Below are 20,506 nucleotides of genomic sequence, written 5' to 3'. Positions count from 1 at the left end.
GTCTGGCAGAGTTACCAGAGGTAACAAGAAGCGACCATTAAAGGCGTTGACAGAGCACAAAGAGTGCGCGTGGAGAGCATGTCAAAACAGAATGGTAATCAAATTATAAAATAGAAAATACCAATGACAAAACAAGTTAAGCAAACTATTGATTCTGTGTATAAAACATGAGAAGGGAGTACTTATCTTGACTGCGAGCAGCAAGAAAAGAGGGCTGGTCGCAGTCAAGTATTATGATCATAGCAAATGCTGGTTTATCATTTGTGCTTATTACAGTACATTTTGCGTTCCCATTGTCTATTTGTTGTCTAGCCTCATGGGAATTGTAGTATTCTTGACTGCTGCTATTCAATTAAAGCAAGATTAGAGAAGCATAATAGGAGCCTCCGGTCTTAACATAAATGGGTGTTATTTGCCTGCCATGCAATTGTCAGTTTAATATAAATGGAAGGACTAGTGAGAGGAAAAAGCATATACTTGGCCAATCAGTTAATTTTTGGTTGGAAACTTCTACCTCATTATCCTTAGAATATGGAGAAGCCAAAAATATGAGCAAAATAATGTGTCATTACTGCAGTAATTAGCTAATTGCGATGAAAAAAGAGATTGTGCAGTACAACACCTCATATAATTTGGAACTTTCATTCACGCTGAAACCAAGAGAGAAAAAAAGAACTTGCAGTTAGTTGGCTGAAAAGAAAAGTTTGCTGGACGTAAATTACTTGTGTGATTGAGTTTTCACTACGGTTTCACAATAAACAATACGAATTACATAAACGTTTGTTTTGGTACCTTTTGAGCATTAATATTACATCGACATAAACCTGCCAAAAGAACACCTAATATTTGAAAGGAATTCTGCTTGTGTTTGTATTTAGGTGGTAACAAAGCCAAACCAATGGATAAATCAGAGGAGGAAGGCGAAAAGGTTACAAATGTATCTTCAACTATTTTTTTAATTTGTGACAGCAACAGAAAGCGAGAAGAGACAGCTGCACGCTCCACTGCCATGCTGTGGTCGAAGGGGGCTGGACAGGAGGAGGAGGAGAGAGGTTTAGATTTAGAGACCGCACCAAGCTCTCTCACGTTACCAGCACGCCTGAGTCCGGGAGGTCAGCGGGCTCTGTCCCGCGCTCACTCCCCGGGCGACCGCACCCGGGCTCGGCCGGGCCCTCTACGAACACCCACGTGAGGCGGGTAAACTCCCCTTTTCCGGGCTGCATGGAGCCGCTGTCCTGCCTGAGCTCGCACCTGCCGCTGGCGGCGGCGCTGCTGCTAGGTAAGCCGAGCTTCCGGAGACTAGCGACCCGCCCTGGCTGCTTGCTTGGGCGGCAGGTGCGGGCCCTTGTGACCGACCTGGGAGCGCCTTGACCCTGATTTCCTCGGCCCGGTGACGCTGGTTGTTACTTCACGTGCAGGGGAGGAATTCCCTGCCTAGTTTGCAACGGGAACACCACGCCGTGTTTTCGTGGAATCTCATTTATACGTTGTTTTGTCAATTATCCATTTTGGAACTTTTAGTATTTCGGTTTATAGTTTTTCATCTGAAAATATTTTATGCCATTTATCTGACACCTTGTAAATAATATATACCCCTTTCGCTCTGATGGTGGCACAGGGTGCCGTGGTCCCCTATTAAAAGCAAGGAGACCACCCCTCAACATTACCATATTTATTTATGTATACCGTAAAAAAAAAAAAAAAAACGGGGGTTCAGCTGGCTCCTTGCGCCTCTGGAGTTGGTACCTATGCACCTGTTGCACTATTGATGGGCACGACCCACCGCTCTGCTCTCGCGTTTAAATTCATGAGTGACGTACGCTACTCCCCCCCCCCCCCCCCCGCCATTCTATCGACTGCTCTCTTTGGGGTCTCTTCTGTCCGCTTAGGTTTGGGATGGGGACACTGGGTCTTGCTCACCCGTCCTAAAACAAATAACGTATATGGAATTCAGAAGGAACTTCCTCCGTAAAGACCGGTTATTGCCATCCTTGGAGACTGAGAAGACTTCGTTCTTAAGTTTGCTAAATGGTTTATTGGTGCTTCCTTAGTTGGGATGAAACGCATGGGCACATTTATGGTAAAATAAATTAAAGAAATTCTCAGATTTAACAAGCTTTGATTGTGACAGTATGTTTTACAGTACCACGAGTAAACTCCCCAGCGTTGCTTAATGACTCTGGAATGCACATAATAAACACTGAGGTTGCAGAACAGGTGCTCGGTGAGTGCACTTGCACAACGCCTTTGTTTAATTCTTGAGCTATTTTGGGTGGCGCTCTTGGGTTTGTTATTACCCAGCAACCTCTATGAAAGTGCGCATTCCAACTTTTAACTGGGGGACTGATATTTCAGAAGAAGCCTACACCTCCGATGCTGAGGTACTTTACTCCCCTTCCTAGTACTTATTAAAATTTGCTGAAGAAGGAACTGAAAAAACACAGTAAATACACTTTGAAACTTAACTCTCTAAATAGACTGCACTATATCGCGTCTAATTTGGCTGCAAAATCAAATTTAGCTTTTTGAGAAGGTTGCTATTTTACGTTCCTATTCTCCAATTTGATGAAGTAGGGCAGCATGAGATGGCCAAAAGTAAAATGTCAACTTTCTATTAAAGCTCAGGCACCTGCCGAAAACCTAATGTTTTTCCACGAATTTGTACTATCCGTTAGTAAAGTATATGCGTCTGCTGTTTAACAGAGCTGTTACAAGAGCTGTAAATTCAGTGGTTTTCTCCGTCTTTAAGGGGTACCAAATACTAATATTAGTTGATTTAATTTAGACGTCTGACTATTTGAAGTATGATGTGTTGAATTTTATTTACATAAAGGCTGTTTTTTTTTCTTTTCATGTCTCTAAAATAGTAATATAATAACATTTTATCACAGAATACAAAATACTAAAAGGTCGGTAGTTTTTTAAACCAATTGAAAGCCTGAATGGGATCATGAGTAATCTCAGTTGAAAGAGCTTCACAAGATGTACACCTTTTGAGTGTAGCTTCTCAGGGTCTATGACCGACCTGAAAGCCTGCATATACACAGTCTCCTACGCCAAAACCATTTGACTATTTAGATGACCATTGCTGCCCATCAGCACTTTTGAAGCAGTCCCAGTTTTTCTATGAGAGAAACTAACCACTCTCCCTTTCCTGCCTCAGGTCTACACTTGTTAAGGATACGGTCTTAATCTGAGGCCAGATACCATTCCACCTGTTCCATTTAAGAATTGCTTAAGGAGGGGCACCAGTCTTACATGTCTATCCAGAGCAAGAGGGGGAACCTAGAAATTCAAAAGATGCATTGCATGATTGTTCAGGCCTGGTTATTAAGGAGAATCAGACTTCAGCGAGAAGTACAGTGATTGATTGTGTCTAGGAGGAGCAGTGCAAAAGCGCAAACAAGAAAATAGTGCAAGATCTAGGACTATCACCTCTGTGACCCACTACTCTCCTTTCCAGATTGGGTGCACGCCTGGGACCACTGCGGTGTCATTGTTGCTCCTGTTTTGAGAAGACCGCCAATGTGAGATGCTGAACTCAGGCCACTAAGAGAAAGACCTACACTCCGAGAAGAGCATAGCCCAGGTTGTTGGAAGGGCATGTGTGGGAAGGCTGTTGGATTATGTTGCCTGCCTGTCAACCACCCATCTGACCTACTGTGAGAGAATTGCTCCCACGTATGAGTGCTGTGTGAGTGCAAGGTTTTATCCCCTCCCGCAATCCCGACAACTGCAGAATGTCATTTTATATAAAACATAGTTGAGCACTCTTAAAACTAATCATTTTCTCGGATAATTGGGTGCTGTTAAGCAATTCTCCTGGTTGAAGTTTGTCTCCTCCCCTTTCACAAAGAACAGTGGTAGTTGATAAGTCTTGCGGTGTGGGGCAGCTTTTCTTTGTCTATCCAAGTAGACTTGACTCAGTTAGATAGAAAGTGGCAGTTTTAGTGTTTTGGGGGAAAAGTATGCCTTTTCTGTGTTGTTGAAGTAATCGTCCACTTAAAGACTCAAGCTTACCTTTGCTCTGTCGTCTTATTGGATTCCTCCCTTTTCTTTCACTTTGTTTTGATTGGATAAATGATTTCCTTCCTCAACTGATGCCCTGAAACTGTTTTTCCTGGGCTGTTTTTCTGTGGCATTTCACGTTTTGAAGTAATGAATGGCTCCTCCTCTTCCTAACCGCACTCTTATTAGTCCCATGGCTTGCTTTCTGCCTTACCTCTATCTACTGTGGCTCCTTCCCACTATTTCTCCTTCACCATCCATTAGTGTGACCACTGTTCCCCTCCTGTATACCTCACATACTCTAATGGACTGATTAGTAGTGGTCCTTGTTAGTCGCAATAATTTTTGCTCCTGATGAAACCTGACATCAAGATGTTTGGAATCTGTTGGCTGAGATAATTATGCTATAAGTACCTAACCCTTTTCGCTGCTAAATTCCAACAGGTTTGACCCTACAAAATTTAATGGAGGGTGTAAACGTTGTTGCACCCAGTAATTAACGGGTGCAATAAATATCACTTTGCTCATAACTGTAATCCCTGCACAGTTGTAATTGTAATAAGGCACTTAGTGTGGGCTTTTCGTCTGCCCCTTGCGCATGATCCAATTTCTTTTGTGTCTGTCTCATCTCCCTGCTTTTCATTGGATGGTTTACCAGTCTATTCTTGTGCTTGTGCTACCAGAGGAGCATTTTACTTTCATCTTGTTTTGAGTAGATGAGTTGTATCATTCCACTGCTGATGTAAGCTAACTCTTTTTATTTTTCATGTTTTGCACTCAGTGAGAGTAGATGGCCCTTTCTTTTTTTCCTCCAGCCCTTCAGAATTTCAGTGTTTTCCTTCCCGCCTTGTGTTCATTTCCCCATGGCTCAGTCACATGATCTTTATGTGGCCACCACTCTCCCCTTGCCCCTCCTTCTATACTTTGTGTCCAGGTTTGTGATTAAGATGGATACAGTAAACATTGTTGTCAATATTGCCTTTGCGAATGCATGTGCAGTTGGAGTGTAAAAGTTGACAGAGCCAATCATGTAGCCTCCTTCAGAATTCTATTTTTTCAATTATTTACTGCAGTAATACCCTTCCAAAATTACCACCACATTGCAGCCACTGTGGAATGGTGTAACTATAATACTAGAAAAAGTTAGAGTTCCTGGGTGAATCCCACACCCCCAACAATACCCCATCCACACCCCACAATGCTTTTCTAATCTATTTGATTTGACAGGCTGAGAGTGCCTGCATTTACTGCGGAACCCCAAGTGGTGGCCTGAAAACAACTTGAAAAGGAGATTGTACTGAGTTTAGAAGAAGAATGCTATAAAGCTTCCTCTTCTTGAATGTAGTCTTGTTTTAGTCCCACATTAGACAGAATGGTGCATGAAGCCTTCTTCCTACACGTTCGTGCTTTTCTGAATAAGGACAATATTTTGCCCAGGTCCAAGAAATATTCCCCTTCATAGTAACAGAGTACAATTCTTCATGCTGAAACTGGTCTGACATGAGCATTCAGACAGTCCATTCTGGGATAACTACCACAATAAAATGGTAGAAGGGATTGGAGAGGTCCTGAATAAGCCTCTGGGGAAAGAGGGATCACTATGGAGGACTACAGCTATATAAGAGGGCTTCTAAAATAGTTTCCTTCACCCCCTTTAGATTCTGGTGCCAATGCAGTGCCGTGGCCAAAGACTGTGATCAGAGGCAGTGTTGGGGGTGAGGTTTTCTATGCATACTAAGGAAGAATGCAACTGCAGTAGTCCTTCAGTCTTCAGCTACAATCTTCATGTTACCCTGGGTGTGTCTGAACGTAGGCAAGGCTTGTCTTTCAAACCAGAGTTCCCGTCTCTTCACAGATGGGACATATCTTGTAGTGTTGACTGGTAACAGAGTATCTGGTCAGGGTTCTTCTACTTCTACTTCTGGCTCAATAGCCTTTGCAACAGGGAGACCAAGTTGAGGAACACTCCTGTATGGGAAGTTAGTTGTCATTTGAAGTAGCCCAGTGTTAGAAATAGAAAGGAGCATTCTCTAAATTCATGGTGTTCTCAAACATCTTTGCCTCTTCTGTCATCAGCAATGGTGTGAGTGTATGTAGGGCCATCACTGTGTGAAAGGAATTTATAAACAGACCAGGTCTAAACTTATTCCTTTTAAGGTACTGTCTTAGTGACTGTTTGAGTGGCTTTAACACAAAGAGAGAGGTGAGTGGAACACAACCCTCCACACATCCACCCAAAAGCTAATCAATACCCACCAAAGTTGTGGAGGGGCAACTAAGTTAAAGTGGGTGCGCTCACTTGAAGCTCCACCCAAACAGAAACAAACTAGTAGTTCCGCAAGTGGATGCGTTAACTTGAGGCTTGAAAATAAATTTACTAATGCTTCCACAGGCGTTCATCTATTAACTGGAATAGCAAGAATTCCTTCTTTTTGGAAGAGGTGTTCTCACACACTTAATAGTGTCATGCTTCATCATAGACCACCTCTCCCCACCCCGTAGGACAATGCCACAAGGGATGAATCAACCTCTCAGTTCAGGCTTACCAGAGGGAGATCTTAGATAAACCTCACTGGATTGTGTCGGGATCCAAATTACTAAAAATACCTAGTGGACTACCAGTGATTTACCTTTAATTAGGGTGTCCACTGACATGGTTTAAAAAAAACAAAAATCGACCATAAGCATAATGACTCAGCTTAACTTAAAAAACAAAACAAAACAAAGTCCAACATGTTTCTGTCCTCTCTATAAGCCTGTATTGATCTGGGGCATTTATCAGGGCTGTGGATCCCTATCTAAGTTAGAACGGATTCTTGCCAAACTAATTAAACAGTGAAAGCAAATAACAAAGAACACACTCTGGCCCTACCTGAGTGGTTTCAGTCATCTGAGAACCCTATTTAGATGAGTTAAAGGTCTAGAGTCTGGCCATTTGTCAAAGGATGCATCACTCACTCACACCTACCTATCCACCTCTCCCAGCTGCTTATCCTGAGGCCTTTAACCCATCGGTTCTCGGATGACAAGAGTCCATTCTAACTTAGATAGGGATCCGCAAACGGCTGCACTTGAAACATTTGAGCCTAGTAGTCGCTGTCTGCCTTAAAACCAGTTGCATCAGATTTGCTGGTCAAAGGTTGGAATTCCAGCAAGGACTACTCTTCTTTTTATCCTTTCAAGAATAATTATTCTTGTAAAAAGAACAGGATTTCAATGTCTTTCAAAAGGATTTATTGCTTTACCAGCCACAACGTTGACCTCCTCAACAGCCAGCCCAACGTTTTGCTTGGAACTCCTGCGCCAGACAGGAAAACATCATAATGAATATTACATCATCAACATTCTATTGAATAGATAAAACCCACTCCCCTGAAGAATATAATACATCTTCCTTTATAATCATGTAAAAGAAAACATAAAAGTAACAAGAGAACTGAATAAAAAGGCGCAAAATGACCAGTGGCGGCCGGCAGCTTTAGGAGGGAGGGGGGCGGGCGGGAAGGGCGCACTCACACACTCATTCTTTCACACACAGACACGCACCCACGCACATCCATGAACAACACACAGAACATTCAAACATGCACACACCAAACATTCATTTTAAAACCGCACACACAGACACACACTCACTCATTCTTTCAGACACGCATGCACGCACATCCATTAAGTCATAACATTCAAACATGCACGCATGCACCAAACATTCATTTTAAAAGATCACACACACTCATTCTTTCACACACACACATGCGCATGCACACCCAACCATTAACAACACTCATAACATTCAAACATGCACGCACGCACCAAACATTGATTTTAAAACATCACACACACTTACCTTCCGCCTTGAGGTCCCAGAAGGCAGCAGTTCCAGCCTCGTCAGAGTAGGATGGGGTCAGTGAGACTGCTGACCCCACCCCACTCTGTGACGAAGTGTCACTGATTGACACTCGCCCTGGGCGCTTCAGGGCTTAAACCTGAAGCGCCCAGGTCAAAGTCAATGGGTGACTCTTTCCTCGTCACCCAGGGGAGGGCCTCGAGGCACCTTTACTAAGCCGAAAAGGTCACGCCCATAGGAGCTGTGACCTCCTCAGCCCAGCAGAGTTCAGCTCAGGCAGCCAGGAATCTGCACAAATCGCGCATGTTTTACTCCTGGCTGTCTGAGCTGAAAATGAAGTGTCTGTCAGGCTGACCTTTGTTCAGCCTGACAGACACTCTTCATGAGGGGCAAAAGGTGGGGGGTGGTGTGGCCCCTCCACCCTAAAGGACGGGCCGCATCTGAAAATGACGAATACTTTACCATAATCCGTCAAATATTCAGGAGACCTCCTCAATCCAGGTGTCCTCCTTTGCTCTTGCGCACGTCTCATCTCCAATAGAATATCTCCACCCTCCACAGTCACTCTCCCACCAATTACACTGGGTTCTTTTCCATGGTTTCTTCCTAGGACCTCATTGCCACCCATCAGTATGAAACTATTAAATCCACTCTTTGTTTGCACTTACTTTACGAGCCATACCATACAAAGCAGCGCCACTCCAATTCTATCTTTCCCTATTCTCCAGCATCACAAAGTACTGATGAAACTCTTTAACCTTAAAAGGTTAATGGAACTTCTTCAGACCACCATCCACACACCCAGACTTCACCTTCCCCCAAATCACTTCCTTCAGTTCTACCAACCCATCCTTTCCCTGGGAAGGAATACCTTTCCTTTTCATCCGATAAAGACTTCTTCCAAGATTGTAAAGTTTCTTTGTGCCAGATTTCCTTCCTCTCATTATATCAACAGGAATCCTAACTGAAACTCCACTCTTACCTGTAGGATAAGCCCAAACCAGATCCATCACCTCCAAATTGACATCCTTCCCATTAACTACTGCCATCTAAGTCACCATGTGGTTAGCTCTTTCCACAATACCTTTGGCCTGTGGTTTGTACAGGTTAGTACGTGAACACTTGATCCCACACACTCCCAAAAATGTTCTCAGCTAATAAGCTACTAACAGAGTTCCATTATCCATGATTAATTTAAAAGGAAAATCTTCCCTTCAAACAACGTCTATGGCCTTAATGAAAGGGTTTGTAGCCGTGCTTAATTTGCGCTGGTGGTTTCCAGTGCGGGGCAACAGTACTTATTTTTGAGGTCCCTCACTTTTTCTGCATTATTCATTTACAGCGAGCAAAAGACACATATGGGAAAGGCAGAGGAAGAGAAGAATGAAAAAGTGTCAGAAAGGGAGAGAGCAGAAGGCTGCAAGAGTGAGCTGAAGGGGCATGGAGTGGTGTGAATGGTTTAAAAGGCCCCAGTAGGCTTTAGGATTATGCTGCCTCAATGGACTGTTTGCACATTTAATTGCAGCAGCCGTGCGTTTCACAGGAGAGCTTTGGGCACCAGCATGTTTTTATTTACAAATTAAGCACTGGTTTGTAGTAATTCAAATTTAATGCAAAATTAACCTCCCATCCATCATCACTAAGTGGTCCAATAAAATCCATACATATAGTATGTCGCACATCACCTGGATTCTCTATCACTCCACCATATGCTTGTTTACCAACTGTCAATCTTTCCGCACCTTCTTTGCAATCACAACACTACTCCACCATCCATTTCTAGATACCAAAAATGTTCACTCAACCTCTTCTTTGTCAACATTTGGCCTAACTGGCCTTCCTGTGCTAAAATAAACAATTTCCTTCTCATACTTTCTGGTGGGACAAAATGTATCCCCTCTCGGGATGACATTCCCATCCAACACAGATAATTAATTGACCATTTGACTAAATGGCAGAACCCTCAGACCCACTGCACTTTCTCTCTTGCTCCTTTCACAATTAACTTTACCACTTCTTTTAAAACAGAATTATCTGTTATTCCTCTTTTGACACTGCACCATGGGTACAGTCAATTACATCCCCAATACTAGCTACAGCTTCTCTTCCAAAATTGTTCATGTTTGTTTTATCAACATTTTCCCCATATAAAGGTAGACATGACAGACAATCATCTTGACTGTTGAGCCATTTAGGAGTATATTCTATATGGTACTCATACTCCTGGAGGTGAAAAGCCAATCTATCCTTTTCCTGCTTCTCCTGGTAATAGTATTTTCATTATTGTTTTATGATCAGTGCAGAGAATCACCTGGAGAACCCAAATGTAAGTTCTGAAATACTACATTCCCCAGTCCACAGCCAGTGCCTCCCTCTCCACCACTGAGTAATTTCTCTCAGTGTGGGTTAAAGATCTTGAGGCAAAAGCCACTGTCCTTTCATCACTGGCATGTATTTGAGACAGTGTTCACCTTCCCTAATGGCACTGGCATCCACTGTGACAAGCATTTAGCCCAACATCAAATTGAGTTACTGCTCCAGCTTTACATAAATCATTCTTTGTTTTCGAAGGCCTCTTGCTGACAATTCTTCCACACAAAATCCCAGCCTTTCCTCGTGAGCTTTCTCAAATTCCCAGTCTTATCAGCAAAATGTTAAAAAAATTGGAGTAATATTCTGCAGGTCCCAAAAAGGACCTCAGTTGATCTTTAGCCTGAGGAACAGGAGCATCTATTATAGCCTTTAACAGACCTCTCACCACCCTTTGAAAGAGTGTACCCCAGGTACTCTATCTCCTTCACCAGAAATTTGCATTTTTCCATCTTAAGAGTCAACCCTTCTACAGCAAATCTGCCCAATACCTGCCTTTAGGGTAACAGTATGATCTTCCGTGGTTTTATTAAGCACTGGGATGTCATCTTTGAAAGATATTAAGTTGTCTGTTCCTCTAAATACCTCTCTTGTCATTCTTTGAAAAACATTTACAGCGGATAATAGTCCAAACACCATCCTGGTTAACTGGAAAGTATCCTGCATGGTAATAAAAGCAGTAAGTGGCATGGACTCTTCATGGAACTTAATATGACACTATTCATTTTGGAGATCCAATTTACTAAATAATCTCTCTCCTTTTAGTAGCAAAACCAATTCATTAATGTTGGACAAAGGATAATTGTCAACTACAATGTTCTGATTAACACTCAGATGATCAACACAGAACCTGAGACCCTCATTTGCCTTCTTCATACTAACAACTGGAGAAATGCAGTTAGAAATCTTAGTAGGCTCAGTGATAACTTCCTTCACCTTGTCCAGAAGCATTTCCCTAGCCTCCTCACTCGCTACCACCAGAACCGTGCTTAGCTTACGTTGAACAGGAATGACATCTGGTTTAATAACATTTGTATGACATAACCCTTCAGTTTTCTTAACATTTCAGCAAAAAATGTATTTAGCACCCTACACAATTTCATCAGTTGAAATGTCATCCATAACCTGGTTGGGTGCTTTTAGAGTGATAATGTGCAGATCGTATTGATGTAGCCAACCCAAAACTGAGGGACCACTCTCTGCTTCATACAGTTTCCCCAATATTAGTCTGTCTTAAAATTCAATCTTAGTCAACATATGTCTAATAACATCAATTATTTCAAATTGATAGCCAACAAGATTTATGTATTTTGGCAACAAAGAAGTATGTGGCCACTCCTGTAAGAACATACACCTAGGAACAGTAGTATAAAGTGAACCTGAGTCCACCGTAAGTTGAACAGTTCTCCCTTTCACTTTAACATCACCTTTAGGCCTTCCAACTTGTTAATGTCATCCACACATAAAATTCCCTCTGTTTTCTCAAACACTAAATTCTCATTTTTATCCCCCACCACATTTTCTTGTATCACAACAACTTTAGTTCTCAAATTGTTCTTACATATATTCACAAAGTGCCCTTTGCTTCCACACTTCCTGCATTCTTTTCCCACAGCAGAACAAGACTTAAATCCTGAATTGTGAAGTGTACTCCCACACCTAGAACAATACCTATTGAACTGTCTGTGCAACGCTCCACATTTGTTGGAGATATTACTTCTGTTGGTCGCAAATAATACATCATCACCTTCTTTCCCCACAAATGTGACATCTTCTTCATTTTTATTCCCCCCTCTTTTCCATCTCCCTTGTGCAAAACTCAGATTGTTCTACCACTTTAGCTATTTCAATACCATTTTTCAGCATTCAGCATTAGCAGAGACAGATTTTCAAGCACCCAGAGCCTTTCTTGCATTTTTTTTCTATTGCAATGTAGTATTTCATCCGCCATCGTGCCAAATTGGCACTTAATAAACATTTTACTTAACCTGGACACATTCATCCACCAATTTACGCTCTTTCTGAGGTTGAGTATAAAATTTAAATCTGTTAATAATCACTCTGTTTATAAACTAGGTTTATAAAACCAATCTGTTTATAACCTTTACTCTGCTCCTTAGTAAGCATCTGTAACTTCTTGCCCATCTTGATCCAAGGCAATGGGTAAATACTTGAAATATGTTGTCCCTCTTTGCCAAGGGTGCTCAAAAGAATGGCTTTTTCCTGGATGGCTGAAGATTTTGCCCGTCCAGAGCTTCCAAATAGTTTTCAAAAATATATCTTTCCATTTTTCCCAATCAGTAAAGTGGAGTCCCTGTTTGAGTCAAAAACAATGTCAGAAGTATTAATCCTGAAGAATGTGCTGCTTTCATACTGAAAATTAACTGTAGTTATGGAACTCAATAGTCATTCAACTGTTTCCACTAGACCCAGGAGTAAATACACTGTCAGTCCCTTTTCTATATCCACAGAAAACTGCAGTGCTCCAGTCCTGTGTCAGTTTTTATGGCAAATCCAGGAGAACAGAGATGTGCAGAGGAGAGAAGGGAGCTCAGTGCCACCATGGAATACCGTCACAGAAAAAATCTCTCAAATAGAGCGGTACTGTGAGAGCAAGTCTCCTCTGTGGAGAACATGCAAACAGGATTTCAGTGTCTTTCAAAAGGATTTATTGCTGGAACAGCCAGAACACAGTCCTCTCTCATCATCCAGTACCAACCTACTCACTTGAAACACCTACGCCAGGCAGGAAAATATAATTGATATATACATCATCCACATTCTGTTGAATATAGAAAACACACTTCCCTGCAGAATATAACACTTACCAATCTTCAGTGCTTTGTAATAGTAGCCCTCATTTCCTATAGTGTATACAGAGTGCAAACATGTGAGCATAAGGTGCTAGATAAGCTTCTATATTGAAGTATTTAAAGCCTGCCATCCTATTAGGTGTTTGATTCCCCCTGATTTAATTGCAGAACGGTCTTTTGGATAACTCAGCAGGTTGACAAGGGAAGGCACAGATTTTTAGCACAGCCGCAAGAAGGTAGGGGGACACCAGTAGCCGTACTGTAATAATTTGGTTTTATAGTCACCAGCTTGCCTGTCTCCCATATTGTGAATAATTGCTAGAAAGAGGTCTTTACGTAATGACATAACAATTTGACAACGTTGATAATAGGGTTGGTGGCCAAAGGCAGATTGGTGCACACAGGCAAAGGTTCCTGGTGTGAGAACCTGAACAACATAGTGGAGGTGGTTCAGCCATGGAAGAAAGAGAAGAGGCAGAACTAACTGCATTCTTCCCCAATGGAAAGTCAGCAGCTGGGAAATGTCAGCCTTACCACAGCCAGCAACTGTTGGGTGTATAAAAGAGGGTAGGTTGCAGTAACTTCTTTTAAAATACCGTTTTCACTTCGGTGAAGCAGGACTTTAGTTATATATTTGGTTTATGATGTAATCTTAACAATGTATCAAAGCAGATGAGATTAGTCGATTTTGATTTGCAGCTCCTGGTTAATCATCACAGTTTTCAATTTCAGTCTGTTGGGAATCAATGATGAGTTGGTGTGAGATTCAAAGCATTATTCAAAATCTTTTAGTAAGTTAATCCGTAATAATTAGCATCAGAAATAATCGATCAATTGAAAATCAGTATAAAAAAACTAGCATCAAAGCAAGTCCATAAAACATGTTTCATAAAGGGAAAACATGCTATTCTGAGCTATGGAGAATTGAGAAAATCATCCGTCAGAAACCATAAAAAGGCTCTAAATCATGAAGTGAAAACATGAAGCTTTTAGCATCAACTCTCAAAACGTAAAGCAGAACTTCCCATAATGAGAGGTTCAAGGAACTCAGAGTCTCAGAGCAGCATCGATTCAGGCAGGAAAAAAGTAAGGTTCTTTCAGAATGATCCTAAGAAGAGCCTGCAAAGGGTTCTGCTGAGAGTCTCGAAAGGGTCAAGCAGAATTTGTTTACTCTAGGTACACACACTTATATAATGCTTTCTTATCATTGTTCGAAACAAGTTGTTTCCATCTTCAGTTCGCTCATCCAATCAGCTTGTGTTATCTTTGTGGGAACAAGAAAGCTTCAATCATCTAAGCAGTCAAGAGACAATAACTTACAGATATTAACATTAGAGTGAAACATTATGTGAAACATTTTGTAGAACTTTGGGGAGTTCTCACCATTTCTCTGCTATAAGAAAAGTATGGTGCCTGTTTGGGTTATTTCATCATTCATTTAGATCATGGCTCTTTCACCCATTTTAACTAACAAGACTGTTGTTAATACAGAAACATTCTACGGAAATTTAATTTAACATTTTAATACAATATTCTTTACAAAATATGCCTATCGGAAGGCCATAATCGAACATTTTTTGTTAAGTCATTCTCTCCTCAGTACATTAGTGTCATTGAAAGTTTAACATTCTATATTCCTAACCTAGGTTTGGTTTTGTGAGAAGAAAAATGCATTCTGCTGCTATTCAAAATTAACATGTAAATGTGAAAGCCTAGTGCTCTCGCTTACTTTTTGGGTAAGGCCTACATATTATTTCTGCATGTTAATTGAATTCATTTTTATTATTCAAAAACGCCTCTGCAATTTATAGCTATTAAAGCAGGCTGGCAAAGATCCAGGATTCCCATCACCAAATAGTTGTTGCTTTCACTAGGAAACTTACTTGCTCCTGATGCAAACACAGCAGTGGAAAGAGAATGCGAAAGAACCAGGTACCAAGGGCATAATCCAGGCTCTACAGTGGGGGGAGGGAGGATCGGACAACCGTTCAGGGGCCCCCCATTTAGCTCAAGGCCAATGAATATCTGTGAGATATAGGAGACTAAGGGGCCCCTCTTCACATTCTGTGGGAGGGCCCCATTATTTTGTGTTGTGCCACTAGGTACCTAGGCTCATTAGTATGTGGTGGACTATTATTAAAATGTTGAAAAAGGGTTACTGATAATTGGATGGTCACACAGTGGATTTTTTATTTTCTTGATTACTGACTTGCCCAGAATTGCAGGATGTCGATCTAACGCCGAAACACAAACCTGGTTCCCCAGTTGTAGAATCTGCAGCTCTAGCCGTAACGCCCCATCCTGCCCCCTAATATAATCAAGTGATTAACTGAATAAAAAATATAGAAGATAGCAAATAATTTAAAAGTGCTTTGTTGCTTTTGAGAACTCGGAAAAAACATTCTCATTTTAGTTTTTTAGAGCACTAACCATAATTTCATTGAGAATACAACCCTTTTAGTTTTATAATTTCTAAAGCAAATACTTTAAGTAATGCAGTTTAATTACATCAAGATGTCGGGCGTGACACCCTTTTGTAATAAATATAGAATGTTAGCAATCTTGTTCTTCATTAGAATACTGTTGGGAGGCAGAAGTCAGGGGCACAGACTCGGATAATTGTGGGTGAGGGGAGGGTGCAGAGGCAACAAGTTGACTACGCTCGGCAGCCGGGAGGGTCAGTGGCAGCACAATGGACCATAGAGGGCAGGGGCAACAAATCAACCATGCAGGACAGGCAGATGAGGCTGTAGCACTTTAGCAGATCATTGCAGAAGGAAGAGGCAGTGGTAGTACAATCATACCTGCCATCAGACCCGATTCAGGCAGGAGACTCCCTTCATTTTATCCGTCACCGATCTAACATCTTCTCCTTATTAATGTAAATCAATAGGAAAAATCAGTTTCCCTAATTTTTTTTTTTCCAAAATCTCCCTCTTTCCAAGTTCTAAATGTTGGCAAGTATGGTACATTTCATCATGGAGGATGGAGTGTTGGTATAGGGTAGAAATATGGACTTGGATAACAGGCAGGAGGGAGATGGGCAGGGGCACCAGACTAACCTTACAAGGCAGGTGTCACGGTCTTCAGCAGCACCATACACCCCACAGGACAAGCGGGATGGCAGTGCAGCACAAGAGCCCATGTAAAGCATTAGGGAGATGACAGGGCCATGCACATGGCCAGCAGAGAGCAGAGGAGAAAAAGGCAAGGGCAGCAAGCTGGGACAGTTGCAGCTTAATGGACCATGAAGGGCAGGAGAGAGGAGGGAGGGAGGGTATAGGGGCCTGCACATGGAGGGTGGGGCAAGGGGGCAGGGCAGGAGCAGCAAGCTGACCATGGAGGGCAAGCGGGATGGGCACTGGAAGCAAAACACACCTCGGAAGGCAACAGGGAGGAGTTAGATGGGGCAGCAAGCTAACTGTTCAGGCAGTCGGGAAGGCCAATGGCAGAACAATGCATAGACATGCCTTTGGTTTTTATCAGTGAATTTCTATTTTTTTTTTTTATTTTTTTTTTATGTGAAATAATATTTAATTGCCATACATTAATTCAACTGCTGAACACAGCCTTTGTCAGTACATGGTGGGGTTGGGCAAAAAGGCCTGTCTAGTAGGCAAGCCCTGAGGCCAACATGCAGCCCTGTGGCCAACCTCCTCCAAAGACAACTAACCTGGGAGGGAGGCACGCAGACCCTTCCCCCCCAGCCCCCAGGCCAATTTCGTACCCAGAGACCCCATCATCTGGGACCCACCACTGGGTTCATGGGGGAGGGGGGGCACGTAGCCAGTTTCTGCCCTGGGGACCCCATCTCCTGGGACCTGTTCATATATTAAATGGGGAGGGGGAAGCTGGCTGGCGCTATGGGGGTACTGGGGCTTTTGCTATGCAGATTAATATAAAGTACAGATTCTTCTAGTACCCAAGTATGGATCCAGATTATTAGGAATTTTTTCCTAAAAATGTGCTCAAATAGCAATGGACCACCAAGCATTAAAGTGCAAGCTTTTGTTCAATCTCTTGGCCAGCATACATACTCTGAAGAAGAGTGACTTCTGAACAAATAATTTTCTGTTGGACCATTTGTTTATGTTTTTAACCTTATCATGAATTCTCATAGAATAAAGTGGATGCATGTGGGTTCACAAAGTCCGTTTTAATCTTCACTGCTATTTCACTTACTTCACAGAATCACCCACCATATCACCCGTGCACAGATCACGATTATGGGCAGTGAAAAGAACTCCCATAAAAAGTGCACCCTCTTAAGGAGTCAGACACCCGCTACTCTTTGCTGTGCTCGCTTATCGTGGATCTGAACCCGTTGATAAAGTATGCCACCTAGATGGGTGAGGTTTAACAAATCCTAATTTGGGGTGTCCCACTTAACCTGATTCTAGGACACAGATGACCTCAAATAACTAGTAGGTTGAGGTTAACTTTGTGGAACCTCACATCTTATTGATTTTCTTAATGTTTATAGATTTTAGTCCTACTTTAAATATTACAAAAGGCAGAGTGGCGATGTGATAGCCCTAGTAACTTAGTGTTACTCAGCTTGTATGTAAGTTGGATAAAGTGCCTGCAAGGGAGTCCAAAGGCATGGAACAAAACCCGGCAGTAAGAAAAAATATTATTTCCTCCCTTGATTGCTTCACTTCACTAATCCCTTTTGCCGTTCTCAGGTTGATCAATCACATGGTTCTGCAATTCAGTCTGCTTGGAATTCCCAAGCAGAGCTTTTAGGCTCAGAATAGCAATGCTATCTTCTTAAAAGCAGATGTACTAGCGTAGTATGAAGCTTGCAGCCTTTGACTGATTGGGTTTTATTAGTACCCCCTTACCTCTTTGAAAGTTTTGGCTCTAAAATCACTATTACATAGGTCTTGAAGCGAGCACTCAATTGGTGCGGCCTTCTATTAGCAGCAGAATAGAAAAGAAGAAGGAAAAACGTACTTTTATTTCTCCATTAAAGCATGTATCTTGGACTTGTCTATAACTTGCCACATGCCCTTCCTTGCATCTTACCCCATGGCTTTTTTAAATTTATATGTTAAATGTTTGTTTACCCTGGTGTTATAATGACAAAATTATGCCATAGATGGCTCCCTTGTCGCTCTTCATGTTAGGTTAGCTCTTAAATAATGCTGCTGATATCCACGCCCTAATCTGTGTCAACCCTCTCTACTAAGTGACCTTCAAGATGTGGATCTAAGCCATTGGTGTTCATCATGGATCTACGATGGCTGAAGCCATGCTGGATTTTCAGGATAAACTGAGTGATTACATTTTTCCTTAGTAGTTTTGGAACCAATGTATGATAGTTCTTATGTGAATAGTCTGAAAATCAGCATGGATCCAGCCTTCCTGCAGCTTTGCTGGGTATCCTTGCTCTATCTTCAATAAACCCTTTTGTGCACTTATAGATCTTCAAATCAAATCAAAAACATTTATAAAGCGCGCTACTCACCCGTGAGGGTCTCAAGGCGCTAGGGGGAGGGGGTTACTGCTGCTCGAAGAGCCAGGTCTTGAGTTGCCTCCGGAATGCGAGGTGGTCCTGCGTGGTCCTGAGGTTGGTGGGGAGGGAATTCCATGTCTTGGCCGCCAGGTAGGAGAAGGATTTCCCACCTGCCGTGGTGCAGCGGATGCGAGGGATGGCGGCGAGTGCGAGATTGGGGGAGCGAAGATGACGGGTGGGCGTGTAGAAATTGAGACGACTGTTGAGGTATTCGGGTCCCTTGGTGTGGAGGGCTTTGTGTGCGTGGGTGAGGAGCCGGAAGGTGATCCTTTTGTTGACGGGAAGCCAGTGCAGGTGTCTCAGGTGGGCGGAGATGTGGCTGTTGCGGGGTATGTCGAGGACGAGGCGGGCGGAGGCGTTTTGTATTCGCTGCAGACGTTTCTGGAGTTTAGCAGTGGTTCCTGCGTATAGGGTGTTACCGTAGTCCAGGCGGCTCGTGACGAGGGCGTGGGTCACAGTCTTTCTGGTGTTGGCGGGGATCCAACGGAAGATCTTTCGGAGCATGTGGAGGGTGAGGAAGCAGGAGGATGATACGGCATTGACTTGTTTGGTCATGGTGAGAAGTGGGTCCAGGATGAATCCGAGGTTGCGTGCATGGTCTGAGGGGGTTGGTGCGGTGCCAAGGGCTGTGGGCCACCAGGAGTCGTCCCAGGCGGACAGGGTGTTTCCGAGGATGAGGACTTCCGTTTTGTCTGAGTTCAGTTTCGGACAGCTGAGTTTCATCCATTCTGCGACGTCTTTCATTCCATCTTGCAGGTTGGTCTTGGCGCTGGTGGGGTCCTTGGTGAGGGAAAGTATCCGCTGAGTGTCGTCGGCGTAGGCGGTGATGGTGATGTTGATGTTGTGTTTGCGTACGATGTCGGCGAGGGGGCTCAATTAGACATTGAAGAGAGTCGGGCTGAGCGAGGAGCCTTGTGGGACGCCGCAGATGATCTTGGTGGGGTCTGAGTGGAACGGTGGGAGGTAGACTCTTTGGGAGCGGTTAGAGAGGAAGGAGGTGATCCAGTCCAGGGCCTGTCCTTGGATACCGGTGGAGCTGAGGCGGGATATTAGGGTTCGGTGGCAGACGGTGTCGAAGGCAGCCAAGAGGTCGAGGAGGATGAGGGCGACTGTTTCTCCGTTGTCCATCAGAGTTCTGATGTCGTCTGTGACTGAGATGAGGGCGGTTTCTGTGCTGTGATTGGCTCGGAATCCGGACTGAGAGGGGTCGAGTAGGTTGTTGTCTTCAAGGAAGTTGGTAAGTTGCTTGTTGACGGTCTTCTCTATGACTTTTGCAGGGAAGGGGAGGAGCGAGATGGGGCGGAAGTTCTTCAGGTCGCTGGGGTCTGCCGTAGGTTTCTTCAGTAGGGCGTTGACTTCTGCGTGTTTCCAGCTCTCTGGGAAGGTGGCAGAAGCAAACGAGCTGTTGATGATGGTCTGGAGATGCGGGCGATGATGTCGTCGGCTTTGTTGAAGATGAAGTGTGGGCAGGGGTCCGAGGGGGCACCGGAGTGGATGGAGTTCATGGTAGCTTTGGTCTCTTCCGTGCTGATGTGAGTCCAGGCGTTGAGGGTGATGACTGGGGTTGTAGGTTTTGTGGTGGTTGGCTGGGTCTGGTGTCCGAAACTGTCGTGTAGGTCAGTGATCTTACGATGGAAGAAGGTGGCGAGGGAGTTGTAGAGGTCTTGTGGGGGCGTGATGGCTTGTCCCTGCAGATTGCTTATTTTGGGTATGAAAAGTGAATATGGAAAATATTTCGGCCACCATCATTTTTGCAAACAGTCCTTATAAAGTTCTCAACAAGCACTGTGTTGAGTTATTGAAATAACTTTCACAAAGCTCATTACGAGTGTTTCTTCCTGCCTGTAGATTTGCCATCGAACGGGGATATCTACTTGCTAGAGGGGTGGGATGCTTCGGATAGCTTCTTGACCTGTTGTTAACAGTCCTTTTGGTGCCAGCAATGAGGTG

At 43.3% G+C, this 20,506-nt stretch overlaps 1 protein-coding gene across 4 annotated transcripts in view; it reads left to right on the top strand.

Moving 5' to 3' along the window:
- The first annotated feature begins 1,006 nt into the window (after window positions 1-1,006).
- Window positions 1,007-20,506, top strand: part of BTC (betacellulin) — a 245,214-nt gene continuing 225,714 nt past the window's right edge. The window contains exon 1 of one of the 4 annotated variants that reach the window (XR_011203821.1): window positions 1,007-1,279. Coding sequence is in view for 2 of the 4 variants with exons in the window: in XM_069235472.1 (XP_069091573.1) it covers window positions 1,222-1,279 (58 nt within the window). In the remaining 2 variants the exon portion in view is untranslated. The remainder of the gene's footprint in view (window positions 1,280-20,506) is intronic. The other 3 variants (XM_069235472.1, XR_011203824.1, XM_069235482.1) reach the window with 3 other exon arrangements.

This window comes from Pleurodeles waltl, chromosome 1_2 (genome assembly GCF_031143425.1).
Source record: "Pleurodeles waltl isolate 20211129_DDA chromosome 1_2, aPleWal1.hap1.20221129, whole genome shotgun sequence".
Taxonomy (NCBI): domain Eukaryota; kingdom Metazoa; phylum Chordata; class Amphibia; order Caudata; family Salamandridae; genus Pleurodeles; species Pleurodeles waltl.
The sequence above is the reverse complement of the archived record's forward strand: the minus strand, read 5'-3'. Positions and strand labels throughout refer to the sequence as shown.